The following is an 18978-nucleotide window of genomic DNA, read 5'->3' on the forward strand; positions in this document are numbered from 1 at the left end:
ACTGGGTCCTGTTTCCTCTTAACTGCAGTAGCAGGGCCGATTTCCATTACAATCCAGTTAAGTGCCCTATTACTAGACATTGTGTAATGCTGAAAAATAAATTGCAAATCAATGTCTTTGAATATTATTGAATGTTCAGCATAATAGTAGGCTAATGATTAGTATCTGTTCTATGTAGTGAAACGTGATTTCCTAAAGGAAATTATGACTGTTCAAGACTGCTTGGAATAAGTTTGGGAGGGCATTTGCTTTTTGTTTGTGTTAAATCTTCTAGGAGAGCCTGTATTAGAGAAATGTGATTAAATGCAGGTGAAAAGTCTCTTGGACCTGTGTTGATGAATATCTGACTGCAACTTGTCTGGGCCAGGTAAAGTAGCTTGACTGGCTTCAATACTCACCTCCCCACATTGAATCAATGTAACAAATAAACTTGTGTGCCCTGCATTTGCCAAATATCTGCCTCTCTCCAGGTATATATTGAGATGGAAATAACCTCATCAAATATTTCTCAAAAGCAGGACAGCGTTGGAAAGAATTGACAAATGTGTTTTTAAAGTCCAAGGTTTTCATCATTTTGTATCACTTCTGTGAAATCAAACTGTCCACTTAGGAAGCAACACTGATTGACAATACATTTCACATGCTGTTGTGCAAATGGAATAGACAACAGGTGGAAATTATAGGCAATTAGCAAGACACCCCCAATAAAGGAGTGGTTCTGCAGGTGAGGACCACAGACCACTTCTCAGTTCCTATGCTTCCTGGCTGATGTTTTGGTCACTTTTGAATGCTGGCGGTACTTTCACATGAGATGGACACTACAACCCACACAAGTGGCTCAGGTAGTGCAGCTCATCCAGGATGGCACATCAATGCGAGCTGTGGCAGGAAGGTTTGCTGTGTCTGTCAGCGTAGTGTCCAGAGCATGGAGGCGCTACCAGGAGACCGGCCAATACATCAGGAGACTTGGAGGCCGTAGGAGCGCAACAACCCAGCAGCATGACTGCTACCTCCGCCTTTGTGTATTGAGGAGCAGGAGGAGCACTGCCAGAGCCCTGAAAAATGACCTCCAGCAGGCCACAAATGTGCATGTGTCTGCTCAAACGGTCAGAAACAGACTCCATGAGGGTGGTATGAGGGCCCGACGTCCACAGGTGGGGGTTGTGCTTACAGCCCAACACCGTGCAGGACGTTTGGCATTTGCCAGAGAACACCAAGATTGGCAAATTCGCCACTGGCGCCCTGTGCTCTTCACAGATGAAAGCAGGTTCACACTGAGCACATGTGACAGACGTGACAGTCTGGAGACGCCGTGGAGAACGTTCTGCTGCCTGCAACATCCTCCAGCATGACTGGTTTGGCGGTGGGTCAGTCATGGTGTGGGGTGGCATTTGGGGGGCCGCATAGCCCTCCATGTGCTTGCCAGAGGTAGCCTGACTACCATTAGGTACTGAGATGAGATCCTCAGACCCCTTGTGAGACCATATGCTGGTGCGGTTGTCCCTGGGTTCCTCCTAATGCAAGACAATGCTAGACCTCGTGGCTGGAGTGTGTCAGCAGTTCCTGCAAGAGGAAGGCATTGATGCTATGGACTGGCCCGCCCGTTCCCCAGACCTGAATCCAATTGAGCACATCTGGGACATCATGTCTCGCTCCATCCACCAACGCCGCGTTGCACCACATACTGTCCAGGAGTTGGCGGATGCTTTAGTCCAGGTCTGGGAGGAGATCCCTCAGGAGACCATCCGCCACCTCATCAGGAGCATGCCTAGGTGTTGTAGGGAGGTCATACAGGCACGTGGATGCCACACACACCACTGAGCCTCATTTTGACTTGTTTTAAGGACATTACATCAAAGTTGGATCAGCCTGTAGTGTGGTCTTCCACTTTCATTTTGAGTGTGACTCCAAATCCAGACCTCCATGGGTTAATACATTTGATTTCCATTGATAATTTTTGTGTGATTTTGTTGTCAGCACATTCAACTATGTAAAGAAAAAAGTATTTAATAAGAATATTTCATTCATTCAGATCTAGGATGTGTTATTTTAGTGTTCCCTTAATTTTTTTGAGCAGTGTAGTAGCCTACAGCAAAATGTGTTTAAATAATTTCTAACTTGTTAAAATTTCTGCTAGTTGGTAGTAAAAACTGTGGGTTTTAGCTTGCTTGAGCCTGAGTGTTAATTCACCTGTTTCCATACATGTTTTATTTGAAAACATTTATCTTACAAAGGAGTTGTAAGATAACTATTTACCTGTACATGGAATTGGATTTGTATTTTATTTTTCACTCTTTAAAAAAAAAATCTTTACAGTGCCCATGGAATTTTCCTATCTTATGTGTGGAGACATTTCACTGCAGCTAATGTAGAAGGAAAAGCTTTGTACATTTGCAAACACTGTGCCAAATCATATGTGAAGAATGCAACAAAGATGCAGAATCATCTGGCCAAGTGCATAAAGTTCCCTCTGCGCTCACAACAAGCAACCTCTGACAAAAGTCCCTCTACTTCTATTTGAGTTTTAAAAAATGAATCGGACACCTTATCGATAGCAACAGCTCATGGTCCTCCTGGAATCAGAAGTTGTTTTTGACTCATTGGAGGAACATAGTCAGAAATGCTGATGAATGTCTTGCTCGAGCTGTATATGCAACTGGTTCACCTCTGATGCTCACAGGCAATGTGTATTGGAAGAGATTTCTGAATGTTCTTCGCCCAGCATACACTTCTCCAACCAGACATGCGTTATCTACTCATTTGCTGGATGCAGAGTTCAACAGAGTTCAAGTGAAGGCCAAGCAAATCATAAAGAAAAGAGACTGTATTGCAATAATCTCTGATGGGTGGTCGATTGTTCGTGGGCAAGGAATAATTAACTACATCTCCACCCCTCAACCAGTATTCTACTAGAACACAGACACAAGGGACAGCAGACACACCGGTCTCTACATTGCAGATGAGCTGAGGGCAGTCATCAATGACCTTGGACCACAGAAGGTATTTTCACTGGTGACAGACAATGCTGCAAACATGAAGGCTGCTTGGTCTAAAGTGGATGAGTCCTACCCTCACATCACACCCATTGGCTGTGCTGCTCATGCTTTGAATCTGCTCCTCGTGGACATCATGGCACTGAAATCAATGGATACACTCTACAAGAGAGCCAAGGAAATCGTTAGGTATGTGAAGGGTCAAGTTACAGCAGTAATCTACCTCACCAAGCAAAGTGAGAAGAATAAGAGCACCACATTGTAGTTGCCCAGCAACACCCGTTGGGGTGGTGTTGTCGTCTCCTGGAGGGGAAGGAGTCTCTCCAAGAAATGTCCATATCATAGTCTGTTGATTATGGACAGCCCCATCAAGAGGATCCTCCTGGATGATTTATTTTGTGAGAGAGTGGTAAGCAGCCTGAAACTCCTGAAACGTGTAGCAGTAGCCATTGCACGGATTGAGGGAGACCAATGCCATCCTGTCTGATCAGACTCTGCTTGCAGATGTAAGAGAAGAAATCCGTACTGCCCTGCCCACTTCAGTTGCTCCAAGCAGAGGAAATTACAGTTCTAAAAATGCATCAAAAAGCGTGAAGACTTCTGCCTGAAGCCCATACATGCCGCAGCGTACATGTTGGACCCCAAGTATTCTGGCAAGAGCATCCTGTCTAGTGCAGAGATCAATAAGGCCTGTGGTGTCATCACTACTGTCTCACCACCTTGGCCTGGATGAGGGCAAGGTTCTTGGCAGTCTGGTGAAGTACACTTCCAAGCAAGGGCTTTGGGATGGAGATGTAATATGGCAGTCGTGCCACCATATCTCATCAGCCACCTGGTGGAAGGGACTTTGTGGATCTGAGGCTGTTTCCCCTGTTGCCTCCATCATCCTCCAAATCCCACCAACTTCATCCACCTCCGAGCGCAACTGGTCCTTGTTTGGGAACACACACAAAGCACGCAACAGGCTGACCGACAAGGGTTGAAAAATTGGTCGCCATCCGGGCAAATTTGAGGCTTTTTGAGCCTGACAACGAGCCAACCTCAACTAGGTTGGAAAGTGACCGTGAAGATGATGCCTCAGTGTCTGATGTTCAAGAGGTGGACATTGAGGTCCAGGGAGAAGACATGGAAGATAACCAAAGCGTTTGTTTATAGACTATGATTTCACAGATGTATGTTGAAAATGTTTGGATCATTTAATATACAAATAATATCATTTAATATTCCCTTATGTTGTTCAGTGAAATTATCCCATGTGAAGAGTCAACTCATTTAATTAAAGTTTTATTTCTATTGGAAGGATTTAATCATTTGCAATTGTCTACTTATGAAAAGGTTTGTTTTTGTATGATATGGTAAATATATCCAATGCAAAAGGTATCTACATTTAAATGGTATTAATATTAATTTGCATATATTTCTGTTAATTCCCACAAAGTTTCCACCCCTGAATATTTTCCATTAAATGTGCAACCCTACTCATAACCTCTTTGTGAAGAGAACATGGCTCTCATTGGACATCAAAGTATGTCTAACTTTCTACAGCGCCTTTCATATTAAATTACCCTGGGTCAGCTTAGTTTACACAGAATAGTCCCCTTGGAATGAATCATCAACAGACTTTTCTTGAAAAGTAACTAATGCATTTCATTTCTCAAACAACACATCAGTCAATGGCCCTGACTCGTAAGGGTGAAGCAAGAAAAGGAACGGTCCATTGGTGTCCTGTAAATGTGTTTACGATTGACAGTATGCATCCACTCCGGGCCCTGTTCCATTTAGATTTCATTTGATCCGTAGCAGAGTCACCTTGCAACCCTGTGGCACATATGGCAACATTTTATAGCTAGTGCCCGCAAGAAACCAGCAATGGTCGATACAGATCATCTTTGGCGCTGCATAAACACAAGTGTTGCGTACACTTACTAGCAGCCAATGGCGGCTCACTTGGATGGAAACATAAATAATCTAGGGACGTTTATCCACTTCAGCAGGTAATAAAGCTCAGTGGTTCTGGTATACGTATGTTAGTTAGGGACTGGAAATTTGCATAAGTTGTAAAGCTAATTGCATCACAGCTCATTGCACCTGACTCCCAGTGTCAATGTTGCATTTGCATCTCTCCCTAGTAGCTAAAGGAGGAAACTAATTGATACGATAATACCGAAATGAAGACCAGAAAAAGATGACCCTAAGTGCAGCAGATGATACAGCCCACATGCAATGCCATTGCAACTCTAGCTTTTGGAAAGTCTGTGCCCACGAACCAGACAAGTCGGTAGCTATGTCTGTGATCTGTGAGAGAAACTAATCAAGAGGTTCATAGCGAATGCCCAGATACAAGTGACAACAGCTGCTCTTATAGTCCGATGCGATCCAACACCGGTCCCAGGTTTCTGTCATTCTGCATGGATTGGACAGATTATCGATGGGACCGCGAAGTCCGATGCCATTGTGGCATGCCTGCATTACGTCCTCAACCATGTTGAGCTACAAAATTGACCACGTTTGAGGTTTGCGCTGGAGCAGTTGACAAGGTTCATTTGATCAACGCTTCCCTCAGGGCCAAAGCAAGGGAGAAGAGAATGTTGGGGAAATTACATAATTGGAGTTTCCCCTATAGACATCTGTGCTCTAGATGACATGAATGAGGTAAGGGAAGGTATCTGCTTTCAAAGCTCGGGAGGAATTGGTAAATTTAATTCCCTCACGTCCTTGCAGGGCTACAGTTTCCAACTTTTGTGAAGCATCACCGTCAAAATGAGCACAGATAATAAGCTGATATGAAACCCTTGTGTGGTTTTGATATTGTTCAACAAGACTATATTCCTTCTCAAAATGTCCTTGAGTTCAGAGGTCAATAGATGCACAGTATTTAGATATTCTGTTTTAAATTAGTGTTTTACTGAAAGTCATGAGGGTCAAACCATATTAGTTCCCACAGGAGTTCTTGAATTAGTCCCTTTTCAGATACATTTATTTGAGTCTCACTTTTCCACACTGGACAATAGATTTTCAAGACTTTTGATTCTGAAATCCCCAAGAGGTGGAAACGAATAAAAACCAGCGCCAAAGTCAATGGACCTGAAAAAGCTTCCTCAGTAGCTTAGATAAACTTCTCTTGCCCTCACAATGACCTTCAGTCTGTTCCCGTTAGTCGAGCCTTGGACTAGGTGGATGTTGATTTTATGAGGTAATTCCTCAGCGCTCTAGCCCTCAGTCGTGTTTTGTGCGAGACAAACCCTGGCAGTGAAAGGGAAGTAAGTCCACAGCTAGAGTGAGTCCCATGCCATTGTTTCATTCATTCAGACCTGACACTGTCAATATCTCTTTCTCTCACAGACAGACACACACACACACACACACCCTGTTTACTGCAGTAATAGACTCAGGTCAACCTCAGTTCAGGTAATAAATGGGTACAGTGTGAGACTGTGAGTAGGCTATATGTCACACTGAGTACAAGGGTACTTTTAGTACAAGGGGGCGGCAGGTAGCTTAGTGGTTAGAGCATTTGGCCAGTAAACAAAAGGTTGCTGGTTCAAATACCCAAGCCGACAAGGTTAAAAATATCTGTACCCTTGAGCAAGGCACTTAACCCTAATTTTATCCAATGGTGCCGTACTAATATGGCTGACCCTGTAAAACAACACTTCACTGCACCTATCCAGTGTATGTGACAAAACATATCTACAGTACCAGTCAAAAGTTTGGACACCTACTCCTTATTTATTTTTAAAATTATTTTCTACATTCATCAAATACGATAACACACATGAAATCATATAGTAACCAACCATCTCCATTGGGTTGATGTCGGGTGATTGTGGAGGCCAGGTCATCTGATGCAGCACAGCCACTCTCCTTTTTGGTAAAATAACCCGTACACAGCCTGTTGGGTCATTGTCCTGTTGAAAAAGAAATGGTAGTCCTACTAAGTGCAAAATAGATAGGATAGTGTATCGCTTCACAATGCTGTGGTAGCCATGCTGATTAAGTGTGCCTTGAATTCTAAAGAAATCAGTGTCACCATCAAAGCACCATCACAGCACCACCTCCATGCTTCACTGTGAGAACCACACAAATGCGGAGATCCTCCGTTCACCTACTCTGTGTCTCACAAAGACACGGCGTGGCTACCACAGCATTCTGCAGCGATACGCCATCCTATCTGGTTTGCGCTTAGTGGGACAATAATTTGTTTTTCAACAGAACAATGACCCAACACACTTCCAGGCTGTGTAAGGGCTATTTTACCAAGAAGGAGAGTGATGGAGTGCTGCATCAGATGACCTGGCCTTCACCTGACGTCAACCCAATTGAGATGGTTTGGAATGAGTTGTACAGCTGAGTGAAGGAAAAGCAGCCAACAAGTGCTCAGCATATGTGGGAACTCATTCAAGACTGTTGGAAAAGCATTCCAGGTGAAGCTGCCAAGAGTGCCAAGCTGTCATCAAAGCAAAGGGTGGCATTAAAATTATATTTTGATTTGAAAACTTGTTTTGCTTAGTACATGATTCCATGTGTTATTTTAATAGATTTAATGTCTTCACTAATATTCTACAGTGTAGAAATTTGTAAAAATAAAGAAAAACCCATGAAGGAGGTAGGTGTGTCTGAACTTTTGACTGGTACATCTTTCTTTTTTTACAAGCGGGGACATATGCCCCGATAGCTTCTAATGACTGAGCAGTTGATTGACAATATTACTGCTAATGCCAGTACTTGGATATACTCTCCCATCTGATAGTGTGCTGGAGGTAGATATCTTTTCATATTTCACTTGCAGTCTTTGCTTTGTCTTTTCAAAGCCATTTTGCTGACTGAGATTACCCAAGTGTTGACCTGCATCAGAGCTAGAGCAAAAAATATATGTTTTGCGTCCGCTATTAAAAGTTTTGGTTATGTTGATTATTATCAGTGCAGGAAATATAATGATAAATCAAAGGCAAGTTTAATCTCGGCCAACTTGTTTTAGGCTTTTGAATGATTTATTAATTGAATTGTCAATGTTTAAGGGAGCGTCTTTACACAACATGCCATTTGTCAGGAATGTTCTGCAGGTTACTAGAAGGGCAGGTAGTTAGGTAGCTGGAAGTTGAATATGAGCGTAGATTGCATGAATTCTCATATAGCACCCCCCCCCCCTTATTCATTTTGATTTAAAAGACCAAACTGATCCTAGATCAGGGCCCATATCCACAAAGTGTGTCATATTAGGAGTGCTGATATAGGATCAGTTTTTCCTTCTAGAACATAATGGATAAAAGTTTAAGAGTCGGTGGGACCTGATCCTAGATAAAATTTAATTTGTCACGTGGCAAATACAACCGGTTTAGACCTTACTCTGAAATGCTTACTTTCAAGCCCTTAACCAACAATGAAGTTCAAGAAATGGTATTAAGAAAATATTTACTAAATACAATAAAATAGCAATAATGAGGCTATATACAGGGGGTACTGGTACCGAGTCAATGTGCAGGGGCACAGGTTAGTCGAGGTAAATTTAGGTAGGGGTAAAGTGATTATGCCTAGATAATAAACTGGGGGGGGGGGGGGTAGTCAATATACATTGTCCTGGTGGCCATTTTGATTAATTGTTCAGCAGTCTTATGGCTTGGGGGTAGAAGCTGTTAATGATCCTTTTGGACCTATACTTGGTGCTCCGGTACTGCTGGCCGTGCGGTAGCAGAGGGAACAGTCTATGACTTGGGTGACTGGAGTGTGTGACTATTTTTTTGGGCCTTCCTCTGAGACCGCCTCGTGTATATAGGTCCTGGATAGAACCTTTATTTAACTAGGCTGGAATTTAACTGGATGGTAGGAAGCTTTGCCCCAGTGATGTACTGGGCCATACGCACTACCCTCTGTAGTCGCCATACCAGGCGGTGATGCAACTCGATGGTGCAGCTGTAGAACTTTTTGAGGATTTGGGGACCCATGACAAATCTTTTCAGTCTCATGAGGGGGTAATAGGTTTTGTTGTGCCCTCGTCACGACTGTCTTGGTGTGCTTGGACAATGTTAGTTTGTTGGTGATGTGGACACCAAGGAACTTAACTCTCAACCCGTTCCACTACAGCCCCGTCGATGTTAATGGGGGCCTGTTCGGTCCTCCTTTTTTTTGTGTCCATTCCTACTAGATGCCTTTTATGAATACAGGCTCAGGAATGACCTGAGCGCTTCATTTTGCCTTTAGTGATCAAACCAGATTGTACAGTGGCAGACGAGGAAGGAGAATTCAGAAAACGTGTGTTACAAAACACGATGGTCCGTTGCTAGGGCTTAGCGAGCCATGCGAGCGTGAACGAGCGAGCAAGTTGAGCAGAAATAAGTGGCGAACGGCTAAAAGCAAGGGCAAACACCAGAGATGCCCCTAACCCCCATTCAGAAGGTAGGCAACATGAACTATCTGGATGGAAAAAATAGGTTAAGACAACAGTGGGCACTGGTGCTGTGTAATGGGCTGATCTGAAAAAACATCCATCAAACATCTGTGATTTAATTAGACTAAGTTAGGGTGTTATAATAATACTGTAATGAAATGAGAGGAAGTGCGGTCTGTGAAACCTCAACATTCTGGTTGGTTGGTTATATTATAATACCACCATACAGTATAATGCTATCATTAGGATAATATTGTTGATTACACTTTGCCATAGTGTTAAGCATTTCCCAACGTCACCTATTTTGTTGACTATATCAGTCTGTTTGTATAATGATATGCTTTCCATTTTTATTGGAGGGAGATTGCCACTGTTCCACATCTGGTAGCCCATATATGGAGGTGACTAGTAGCGTGTTGATATTGCTCACAAAGTAGACCACAACTGCACAAGGCTCCTGCCAAATGATGGAGAAGGAAAACATAACGACAGCACTCCATCTCTATATGCTGCTGTCACTTGTGTTAGTTGTGCTGCCCCACCTGTTTTTACGTTTTCAAGGAATTACCTATAATATGCAATTCATCACTCCCCTTCTGAAGGAGACACTCCTTGACAACACTCCACAAATCTGATTTTACGACCCTCCAGTCGGCAGTCGCTAAATTATCTGTGAGCTCTGCCCACCACCACCATTTTCCCATCTGGCGTAACGAACTGCGTTGAGGCTAACGGCGACTTCTGCGTTTGTCCCAAGGTCACAGCCTTTTTTCTCCTCTCCAGATATATTACATTTAGTCAGTGTTTACAATGGCGGGTCGTCTTGTTTATTCGATCATTACCATAATTGACCTCCTTGTGTCCCCAAGTACGACAGTACTGGCCTTTATTTTTGGCAAGGTTTTCTTGGGACAAACACTCACGCAGTCACCAGTGATAAATTACTCAAGTGATTGAGACCTGGGATGTGTTCACTAGGGAAATGAATGGCAGTGCTACAAAAGTGCTCGAACTACAGAGGATGAATGTGAATTCAGCGTGGTACAAGGAGAAGTATGGTCATGACAAATATCTGCGCTAAATGTACTTTACCAATTGTTACAGGGTTAATCCCTGACACCCCTTCCCTGTTACATTGTCACAAACCATTGGCATACATTGGCATTGGTGTACTTAATCTTATTACTATTTACTAATTTGATTGTGCGGTGTATCGGTATACTACGATCCCACTGCTTATGTATACAGTACAGTGACATTCAATACAGTGGCATCAGTCCATCATAATGTCAAGATCAGAGGCACATAATCTGAATTCATCTGAAACAGGAGCTGTGTGTTGAGATTTGTGCCCAGTAGCAATGTCTTTATGAGGAAAATATCTAGAAACTCCCATGTGTTTGTTATTGGGAAGATGGCGGTGGGAAGAAATTCTGACTTTTGGAAACAAATGAATGTTTAGTATACATACTGGATAGTACTGTATTTTGGCCTAACTACTACGGTGTATAAATGTCTATGAACTACTATCAATGTGTCACTAACGAACACATGGGTCACTAATTCCTGTGGTTGCAAAAAAAGTTATTTGTCTGATAATGTTAAGGCATCACACATGGGCTGCCTCGGAAGTGGACGGTGACACCTGAATTCTTGCTACGCGTGCCGTGGGTACAGCTGCCAGGGTTTCAAAGTCAAACAGTCGGATCATATATCCAGGTTAGAAGTCCAACATCAACAAGTTGAGATCCAGTAACTACATTTTTTTTGTCCCACAACCCAATTTTGATATCAGACAATTATTACGACCTCACCCTGTGATAAATGTGTTAAAATCGGTCGACCTCTAGTTGATTCTATGATTTTCCTACACCGATACCTATTATTTGAGGACCAAAAAAAGCTGATACCGATTAATCGGGCGATTTAAATTTGTAATAATGACAAATACAACAATACTGAATGAACACTTATTTTAACTTAATATAATACATCAATAAAAATCAATTTAACCTCAAATAAATAATGAAACATGTTCAATTTGGTTTAAATAATGCAAAAACAAAGTGTTGGAGAAGTAAAAGTGCAATATGTGCCATGTAAAAAAGCTAACGTTTGAGTTCCTTGCTCAGAACATGAGAACATGTGAAAGTTGGTGGTTCCTTTTAACATGAGACTTCAATATTCCAAGGTAAGAGGGTTTAGGTTGTAGTTAATATAGTATTTATAGGACTATTTCTCTCTACCATTTGTATTTCATATACCTTTGACTATTGGATGTTCTTATAGGCACTTTTGTATTGCCAGTGTAACAGCATAGCTTCCGTCCCTCTCCTTGCCCCTACCTGGGCTCGAACCAGGAACACATCGACAACAGCCACACTCGAAGCAGCGTTACCCATGCAGAGCAAGGGGAACAACTACTCCAAGTCTTAGAGCGAGTGACGTTTGAAACGCTATTAGCGCGCACCCCGCTAACTAGCTAGCCATTTCACATCGGTTACACCAGCCATTAGGCTGATAGGCTTGAAGTCATAAACAGCGCTGTGCTTGCGAAGAGCTGCTTGCAAAATGCACAAAAGTCCTGTTTGAATGAATGCTTACGAGCCTGCTGCTGCCTACCATCGCTCAGTCAGACTGCTCTATCAAATCATAGACTTAATTATAACATAACACACAGAAATACGAGCCTTTGGTCATTAATATGGTCGAATCCGGAAACTATCATTTTGAAAACAAAATGTTTAATCTTTCAGTGAAATACGGAACCGTTCGGTATTTTATCTAACGGGTGGCATCCCTAAGTCTAAATATTCTTGTTACATTGCACAACCTTCAATGTTATGTCATAATTACGTACAATTCTGGCAAATTAGTTCGCAATGAGGGGCGGCAGGGTAGCCTAGTGGTTAGAGCGTTGAACTAGTAACCGGAAGGTTGCAAGTTCAAACCCCCAAGGTACAAATCTGTCGTTCTGCCCCTGAACAGGCAGTTAACCCACTGTTCCTAGGCAGTTATTGAAAATAAGAATTTGTTCTTAACTGATTTGCCTAGTTAAATAAAGGTTAAAAAAAATAATAATAATAATGTGCCAAACTGTTGCATTGGTGTGTGTTTATGACTAGGTATAGTCGTCCAACGAATGTGCTTTTTTCGCAGATGCGCTTTTGTTAAATTATCCCCCAGCGTTGCATCGATTTGTATGCAACGCAGGACACGATATCAACCATGTGTAACTAGTGATTATGATTGATTGTTTTTTATAATATAAGTTTAATGCTAGCTAGCAACTTCTACTGCGTAACAGGCAGGCTCCTCGTGGAGTGCAACAAGAGGCAGGTGGTTAGAGCGTTAGACTAGTTAACTGTAAGGTTGCAAGATTGGATCCCCCGAGCAGACAAGGTGAAAATCTGTCGTTCTGCCCCTGAACAAGGCAGTTAACCCACCATTCCTAGGCCGTCATTGAAAATAAGAATGTGTTCTTAACTGACTTGCCTTTTTTTTAAACGGCAAAATCGGCGCCCAAAAATACTAATTTCCGATTGTTATGAAAACTTGAAATCGGCCCTAATTAATCGGCCAATCCGATTAATCGGTCGATCTCTAGAATCAACAGTCAGTCTGAAATGCTATAAAATAAAAAAGACAATCTGAAGTATGGTTTGATGTGATTTGAAATGCATCGGAGGTATTGGGAAGTTCAGGAAAACATCAGGGAAGATCATCACGCAATAATTGTGTGATCTGTGTAGAAAATAACATTACTTTTCAATTTGATACATCCAATTGGCGACAGATTTTCATGCGAATACTCTTAAAATCCGCATAAAAACAATGTGCTTTTTCCCACCAGAAGCGTTTCCACCAAATTGACTTGTTGCATATTAAAGGCTGTGAATTATGTAGTTCACATAAAACTAACTTTTGTGGTAAAATTCCCATGTACCAAATAAAAAACACAAGTTAAATGGGTATCCATTGCATTTTCAACTCTACTGTTTTGTCACTAAAATGTTGCGTTATAAACTATAGCAAATGTGCCCACTCTGGTTTTATTATTGACAAAAGAGCAAGATTATTTGTATGTATCAAACAGAAGCCAAGCATCGATCATCCTGACACCAGAAAAAGACCCTTGATATTTATTGAAAAAGAGCATGAAGCTCATCATCACTGTGCATTTTCACCACCCTGTGAAGTATATCATAACTTATTTCATCAGTAGCCTAATAAACTGCATGCTTTCCCGAGTTGTAGTGGGAGGATCACACAACATATCATCACGTGACTTTGATATGATGGTTATATTAATTAATATTTGCACATAAAAGCGTTTCCACTGCCATTTCTCGCATAATTCATTTTACAAGAACGAAAAGATGCCACCTTGTCTTATTGATTTGTTTTGTTGACATTTGTAAAGTTTAGAGTAACATTTGCTGTTTCCATCAGGCCTGTCATGATTTTTATCAGACATGTACTTACTGGATGGAAACCTGATTTATGTAGCAGATATAGTATCACTAGCTGTTTTAGCTTTCTGACTGTGTAGAAGAGACATGCATGTTGCTGGTGGAAAGCTGGTCTAGTCGTAATGCCGCAGCCTCTGGCATACATCTTAGATGTTGGGCATACGTTTAAATCTGGCCTACTCCCATTTGACACAACCTTTCTATCGTTCCACACTTTGATCCTCTATCTGTTCAATAAAATACATATTATTTTAAACCGACACGGTTTGTTGTTCTCCACCCATGTCACATTCTTACAGCACACTTCTGTGGAGGGCTACCAGGAGCCCCCGGCCCCGCCGGCTAAGTCGGGGAGTCGGCACAGCCTGCCGAGATGTCGGAACTCTGTGGCGTCCACGACAGAGGAGCAGCCACACATCGGGAACTACCGGCTGCTCAAGACCATTGGCAAGGGGAACTTTGCCAAAGTCAAGCTGGCCCGGCATATACTCACAGGACGAGAGGTAAGTTTCCTCCATTATGAATTTGTTGCTGTCATTTACTGAACTGTAGTGTTTTTTAAAATTAATTTTTCCTTTATTTAACTAGGCAAGTCAGTTAAGAACAAATTATTATTTTCAATGACGGCCTCAGAACGGAATTACATATTTTCACCTTGTCAACTCTGGGATTCGATCTTGCAACCTTTCGGTTACAAGTCCAATGCTCTAACCACTAGGCTACCTGCTGCCCCAATCCAATGTATGTATGAGATTTGTGTAGAAATGTAAAGCAAGGTTTGAAATTATTATGTTTTAGTCAAACATTATCTGTTTTTATAATTATTTGTAATTATGTTCCAGCCCCCTGACCAACCGCTTAAGAAACAGTCGGCCCTCAGCTGAATCTAATTGGTGATCCCTGTTCTAAGACGCCACGTTGAGTCTATTTCTTTATTTTAAATACCTAAACAGGAAATAACCCAGTTTTCCTTCTTTCAAATTGGTCTCACGCGCGTGCGTGGTATGTTAAGTTTGACCTTGTTGAAAATTGCATGTGTCTTGTTTGGTACCCACACAGACATATTTAGACATTGGATTCATGCCAATAGCTTGGCGATTACATGTACGGACTCAACAGAGGTCTGGAGTTCTTAAAGTTTACATTGTTTGCATGTCCAAATTTCTCTGGATGTTTGGTTTCTGGGCTCAACAAGACTGAGAGAAGAGGGAATCTTGTGAACTACAGTACCAAAGTCCTGTCCCACATCTCTATGAAAGCAATGTTGAAGGAAAATATGTATGTTTTTCATTTTCTGACCTTAAAGGTAGTTTAATGTCCCATGCCTTTGGTATTGTAGATCCAGTCTCTGCCCTCTAACCCAAAGGAATTTAAAAAGATGAGCACCAAATAAGATCAGAAATGATATGGTGCTTATCTTTTCATTTTGGACTGCCACAACAGGTGGGATGTGGATTTATCAACATCGGACCACTTTTAGTCTGAAAACATCTGACACTTTGGTTTTGGAGTGAACTGTCCCTTTAAAACAAGGAAGTGAAATGTCCCTTTAAAACAAGGAAGTGAAATGTCCCTTTAAAGTGGAACTGACAGCGTTTGAACTATGTTTCAGATATGAAACAAACAATCATATCAGTCAAAAATATCAAATTCCCAGTTTATGCTACAAAATCTACTTTATAATAGGTTTTAAAAGTAGGTTCTATTTGACTACATTTCATGACGGACACTAAGGCATTGTTGGCAGAAAAGAATGATGCAGTTTAATGCATGATTCATATAATTCACCAATACATTTCTTGGTAGTCCAAAGAAGGTTGTAAATCACAGCTGGCCTGGTACATTGTTTGCGGAATGCACTTTTTCAGTTTCCATTACTCAATATTTTGGAAAAAAAATGGACAAATGTAACTAAGTCTGGGAATGACAATACAATCTAGCAAGGGCAATGATCACAAGTCCGATTTCAGAGCCCTCTCGTCTGAGTAAGACCAATTCCTGATGAATTTACGAACGCGCAACACCTGCTGAATATGGCCGGTGTCAGTAAACAGGCCAAAAAAGTAATAGTCCCGAATGCTCTAGATAACATGTAAACAGCCTAGCTAATCATGGTCAGAGTGGGGTGTTCTCTCATTTGTCTGTAAGTCGCAAGCTAGCCAACTTTAGCCAGTTAGCTTGGGTGCTTGGTTGCAGGCAAGCTGCACAAGGACGAGTAGGCTACAATTCCCACCATTTATCAGTGCAATTTTGAAGGCCAACTAGCTGAAAAAGTTTGAGAGGGTTTATCAAATGTTCCTTTGTTAGATTTTAGCTCATCTCGCTCTGGCTAGCATTAGTTGTTGATGTGCGTAACTGAGGGATAGCGAGCCTACCTTTTTTTCATGGTTGTTTGATCAATAGGACTGTGAAGTGAACAAATGTAAGACGACTCCCGTGGTATTGATATATTTGCCGAAATCCATTCCGGTGTATTTTGTGGCTTTTGCCTAATGCGTTCTAATGATCTAAAAATATACTTCAGACCAAAGTCGTAACTCCTTTTAAACACACATCCTGTTCAACGTGAATGATGGCAGGCCTGTGTGGCAAATAGCTTGTTTGCATAAAGGCCTACTGTAGTTACATTTGACATTTTAGTCATTCAGCATACGCTCTTACAGTATTGAGTAGGGCTGTTACGGTGACCTATTACCCCCACACCGGCGGTCATGATGGCAGTCAAATTCCATGTGACTGTTTAGTCACGTTAATTAGGCTTCTCCAAGCTCTGATGCCGCTGGTGGTCATTAGTAGCCTACCAAACTTGCTAACTTCCTGGTAGTCAGCACTCTATTGTCCCTCTAATCACTCACTCTGACATCAATACAAAAGTAATCAAAAATCTAATCAAAAACTTCATGAGAGCCAATGAGCTCATGTTGCACAACATTCCATAGGCTATGCAGTTGCGTGTGAAAATGGTGAATGATGGCCTCTTAAAAAAAGGATCCCATCTGTTTTCTATAGGCTAGGCCTACTATATTTATTTCTCAACTTTCCCAATATTAAGCACATTGCTTCTCTTTACAACAGGAGTATGGACTACATTGGTTGGCATGAAAATGAACTGTGGGAAAAGCGTCATCCATTCGCTATTTAAGTGCGTAGATTTTTTCCCCCTGCCCCTGTTTCGAGACCGGTGCATGATAGTTATCTATTCTAAATCAAAACTAACGTCATACATATATTATTTAGTATATGTAAAGATGATATTAAATCAAGAATAGTCTGATGGGGGACAATATTAGCCTATCATTTGTGAATGATGCCCAACTTGAGGCAAGAAACAGCCATGGCTTTTTTTGCGACTTTTTCAAATCGTAGTCGCACACCACATGTAGCCTAGCCCATAGGTCTATATGTTTTAAGGTGGCCAAATAACTAACTAAAATGAAACACATTAATCCGCTTTACACCGGGTGTAGTCTCTAACTGGCATACATATGCAGCACATGAGTTTTGGGGAAGAATTTTCACCATAAAAATGAACTTTTTTTATTTATTTTAAAAGCATTAAATGCATAATCACATTTCTGTTTTTTGATGCTAGTGGTTGTATTAATTTGGGATCTATCACATCCCACAACTGTCCCAGACTATGTTTGGAATATTTCTTTCTAGAATAGGTCAACTTTTGTACTATGGGGGATAGTAGATTGAAATTGGCTAGAGCTTTTGCTGTGTGTTAGGCCTACTCCTCTTTTTGGCTGACGAAAATAAAATTACAGCTCTTCCTATCTTCAATATGCAGTTGCGTCCCCATTGTGTCGGTCTTCACTTGTAGCCTGTGAGAGAGACCCAATCACGTGGCTGAGAGCCAGGTGAGTGAGCGGTGCTTCGGCACGCAGCCGGGAGAAGGGAATTATAAATATATTATAAATATAACGGCCACTGGCCACAAAAGGCCTGGATTTCTGGGGGAGGGGGGGGGTTAATCACAGTTAATCACAAAGAACGGAAAGAAAGGGGATGCGGCCGGGAAATTTGAGGCATTATCAAGTGATTGTCAAATTGTGAAAGACAGACCGATGAAGTGTGTATAGCCTGCGCAAAACAACAAATGCAGAGCTCATGCTTTCATGCGACTTTTTTCAAATCATTAGTCTCGACATGCAGTCTTAGAATCTATTAAAAACCAAACACACAACAGCCCAACATTTGTATCACAACTATAGTTACAGAACTCTGAATGAAGCATATAGGAGTAGCTGTTTCTTTGTTAACCGCTCAACACAGAATAGCCACGTGAGCACTCAAGTCATTTGGAGAAAACATCCTTTCTAGTTTATTCAGCTATGTTCAATCGTTTTCTTCATTCTAATAAAATAATGCCACGGTATTCTAAGCAAATCTTGTCTGCTAAATGAGCTAGTGTAGCCCACAGCCATATGGCATAGCAAGATCAGGGCATGAAGACAACTCAGAGTATGCTATTCTGTTCTTGCTCTTCATATCATGTTTCTTTAGACCTGTTTTTAAATATAATTTATGGATTTATTGTGATGGTGTAGGCTATATCAAATGGACTTATTAGACTTTTTAAAATGTAGGTGTTCCAAAAGTCTGCTAACCTAAATGTGTTTGTTAATGAACGGTCAATTAGCGTGAGACTGGCAGTTATTTGCTTGACAATCACCAACTCACAAAAGGTCGTGACCGCCACAGCCCTAGTAGTGAGTGCATACATTTTCATATTTTTTGTTGTTGTACTGGTCCCCGATGGGAATAAAACCCACAAGCGTTACAAGTGCTATGCTCTACCAACTTAGCCAACTGGCTATGGTGCACTGTTCTGCATAGACTCCGATCCTGGACGAGACAGATGTTTATTTATTGTCCAAACGCACAGCCGCTTTCTCACTCTATATTTGCTATAGATTTTAATTTATTTTTATGCCTTAGTATATGTAATTCCCAAACATTCTAAGAATGTATGAAAATGTGAAAATTCACATATCTAAGTGGTCGCTTGTCAGAACCTAAAACAAATCAAATGTGTCTTCTTGGGGGTGTATATGAAACAGATTTGAATACGATTTGATGTTGCTAAAATGCTGTCAGCCACTTTAAGACAAATCAAGAGTTA

General features: G+C 41.4%; 1 protein-coding gene across 3 annotated transcripts in view; it reads left to right on the forward strand.

Annotated features, from left to right (window-relative positions):
- LOC110493770 (serine/threonine-protein kinase MARK1) overlaps positions 1-18978 on the forward strand; it is an 81227-nt gene that overhangs the window by 6874 nt on the left and 55375 nt on the right. For all 3 annotated transcript variants that reach the window (XM_036949761.2, XM_036949758.2, XM_036949762.2), the window contains exon 2: positions 14150-14353. In XM_036949761.2, coding sequence (XP_036805656.1) covers positions 14150-14353 — 204 coding nt within the window. The remainder of the gene's footprint in view (positions 1-14149; positions 14354-18978) is intronic.

The sequence above is a fragment of the Oncorhynchus mykiss genome, chromosome 17, assembly GCF_057628025.1.
Source record: "Oncorhynchus mykiss isolate SJ-2025 chromosome 17, ASM5762802v1, whole genome shotgun sequence".
NCBI lineage: Eukaryota > Metazoa > Chordata > Actinopteri > Salmoniformes > Salmonidae > Oncorhynchus > Oncorhynchus mykiss.